This window comes from Peromyscus leucopus, chromosome 1 (assembly GCF_004664715.2).
Source record: "Peromyscus leucopus breed LL Stock chromosome 1, UCI_PerLeu_2.1, whole genome shotgun sequence".
Lineage (NCBI taxonomy): Eukaryota > Metazoa > Chordata > Mammalia > Rodentia > Cricetidae > Peromyscus > Peromyscus leucopus.
This window is the reverse complement of record NC_051063.1, coordinates 182,247,252-182,249,404: the sequence shown is the minus strand read 5'-3', so window position 1 is coordinate 182,249,404 and position 2,153 is coordinate 182,247,252. Positions and strand designations below refer to the sequence as shown.

The 2,153-nt window shown below is 41.5% G+C and overlaps 1 protein-coding gene across 1 annotated transcript; it reads left to right on the top strand.

The window, feature by feature from the left end:
* Positions 1-839: 839 nt before the first annotated feature.
* LOC114684488 (vomeronasal type-1 receptor 4-like) lies at positions 840-1,739 on the top strand. Its single transcript, XM_028859083.1, has one exon. It carries the CDS (start codon positions 840-842, stop codon positions 1,737-1,739), a length of 900 nt encoding a protein of 299 aa, XP_028714916.1.
* Positions 1,740-2,153: the final 414 nt, after the last annotated feature.

The window sequence follows — 2,153 nt, the reverse complement described above, 5'->3', positions numbered from 1 at the left end:
TGAATGTGCAGACAAAGAAGAATTCAAATGTTTTCCTTCCTGGTATCTGAGTGTTCCTAGTCTCTTTTCTTTTTTTTTTTATTACTCTCCATTTTTCATTCTCTACTTTGATTGTTATTTTATTATTCTCTATGATGTTTTCTCATTTTTCAACTTTGGAGAAATTTATGTAATGTATTTTGATCATTTTCATACTTCCCTGACTTCTCCCAAATTTACCATCTTCCTCTACCTACCTACCTTTGTGTCTTTCAGAGTTTTTAACCCGTAAAGCACAGGCTGTGATGCCCTACACTCTTGGGTGTGTGACCACTGACTGGAGCATGGGTGATTTATCAGGGCCACCTTTTAAAAGAATCTGACTACCCTTTCCTAGTAGTTATCAGTTATTAATAGTATCTTATGTAGAGGTACTATTTTCTTTGGAGCTTGAGAGTGTCCTTTCTTGCAGGTCTCTGCCTTTTCCATGCTGGGTCATGGAAATCTGAGTGTTGTTTGCATCCAAGACACTCATCTGAATGCTGCTTAATCATTAGACCCTCTCACAAAATCACTGTGGATTTTAAACCAAATAATAATTGTAAAGTACTGGAAATGCTAATGGGAATATACATTTTAATTTTTTCCACTATGACCCAGTTAATTTTTGCAATTCAAACACTGTAGGAATTCATTGAGACCTAGGAAGCTTCTTACTAGAAAGACACATTTCAACACCACTCATGAACATAAGGTCATAGTGACTATGCAGTACATTGTTTGACATGCTAAGAAGATAGTTCAACTTGTGTAACAAGTGTTTTCTGGATCTGTTCTGTAGGTACCAGGACCATAACAGAATGAACTCTAGAGACCTGGCTGTTGGGATCTTCTTCATGTCGCAGACTGCACTGGGAATGCTGGGGAACTCAGCCTTGCTTTGTTGTTTTATCATTGCTGACTTCGTTGGAATCAAGGCAAAGCCCACAGACCTGATTGTCAAACACCTGACCTGGGCCAACTTCATCGTTCTCTTCAAAGGAATCCCAGAGTCCATTGCTGCTTTTAGTCAGACTTACTATGTAGATTATGTTTCATGTAAACTTGTCTTATATTTTCATCGAGTTGGCAGAGGAGTATCCCTTGTCTCCACATCCCTTCTGAGTGTCTTTCAGGCCATCATCATCAGTCCCAGTAATTCCAAGTGGGCACAGCTCAAAATCAGAGCTTTGGATATCATTGGCCCTTCCCTAGGCCTGTGCTGGGCCCTCCAGATGCTGGTATATGCCTTCATTCTGGTGTACGCAACTGACATAAGGGGTGGAGGAAATGTTACTGGGATAAAAATGTTTGAATACTGTGCTGTTGTGAAGCCTCGAAGACCAATCAACACACTTACTTTAATCCTATTGACATCTAATGATGTCATGTTTTTGGGACTGATGATGTGGGCCAGTGGCTACATGGTGTTTATCTTGCTCAAACACAAGCAGAGGGTCAAACACATCCACAGATCCCAGTCTCTTAGGTCATCCCCTGAGACCAGAGCCACCCAAAGAATCCTCACCATAGTCAGCAGCTTTGTGCTCTTCTATGTAATGTCTATTGTCTTTACAGCTTATCTGTCTGTCCTTGAAGGTACCAGTAAGTGGGTGTCTAATGCAGGTGCAACCGTGGCTGCATGCTTCCCAGCATTCTGTCCCTTTCTGCTCCTCAGACACTACAGCTCCATTTCCAGGCTCTGCTGTCCCAGTTCTTAACAGAAAACATTCTGTGCTTGTGATGTTAGGGAGCTCTAAAAGCTGTACTGTCTAGCTCCCCCTTTCCATGTCTCAGGGGTTTAGAAGACTGCTCATTCAGAGGCCCTGGGTTCAATTCCCAGCACCCACATGGGAACTCAGAACTGTGAAATCTACAGTTCCAGGGGAACCATTCAGCTAGATGTGCTGGCCAGCAAGAGTCAGTTAACTCTTTTGCTCTGTCTCTTCAGTGCTGACATGTTATGCACTACTATGCCTGGGTGTTCAAAGTTTAAAATTTTTTTTCATTAATTTTCACAGCCTCATATACTTTAATTTTGTTCACTCATGATTCTCATTTATAACCCTGCTCACCAGAGTCCATCTTCACCCCAACCGATCTGTGTCCTACTTTCATGTATTTATTTTTAATGC

Bases quoted from the DNA above. Each gene is read 5' to 3' on its own strand.
- LOC114684488 (XM_028859083.1), top strand. From the start codon at position 840: ATGAACTCTAGAGACCTGGCTGTTGGGATCTTCTTCATGTCGCAGACT.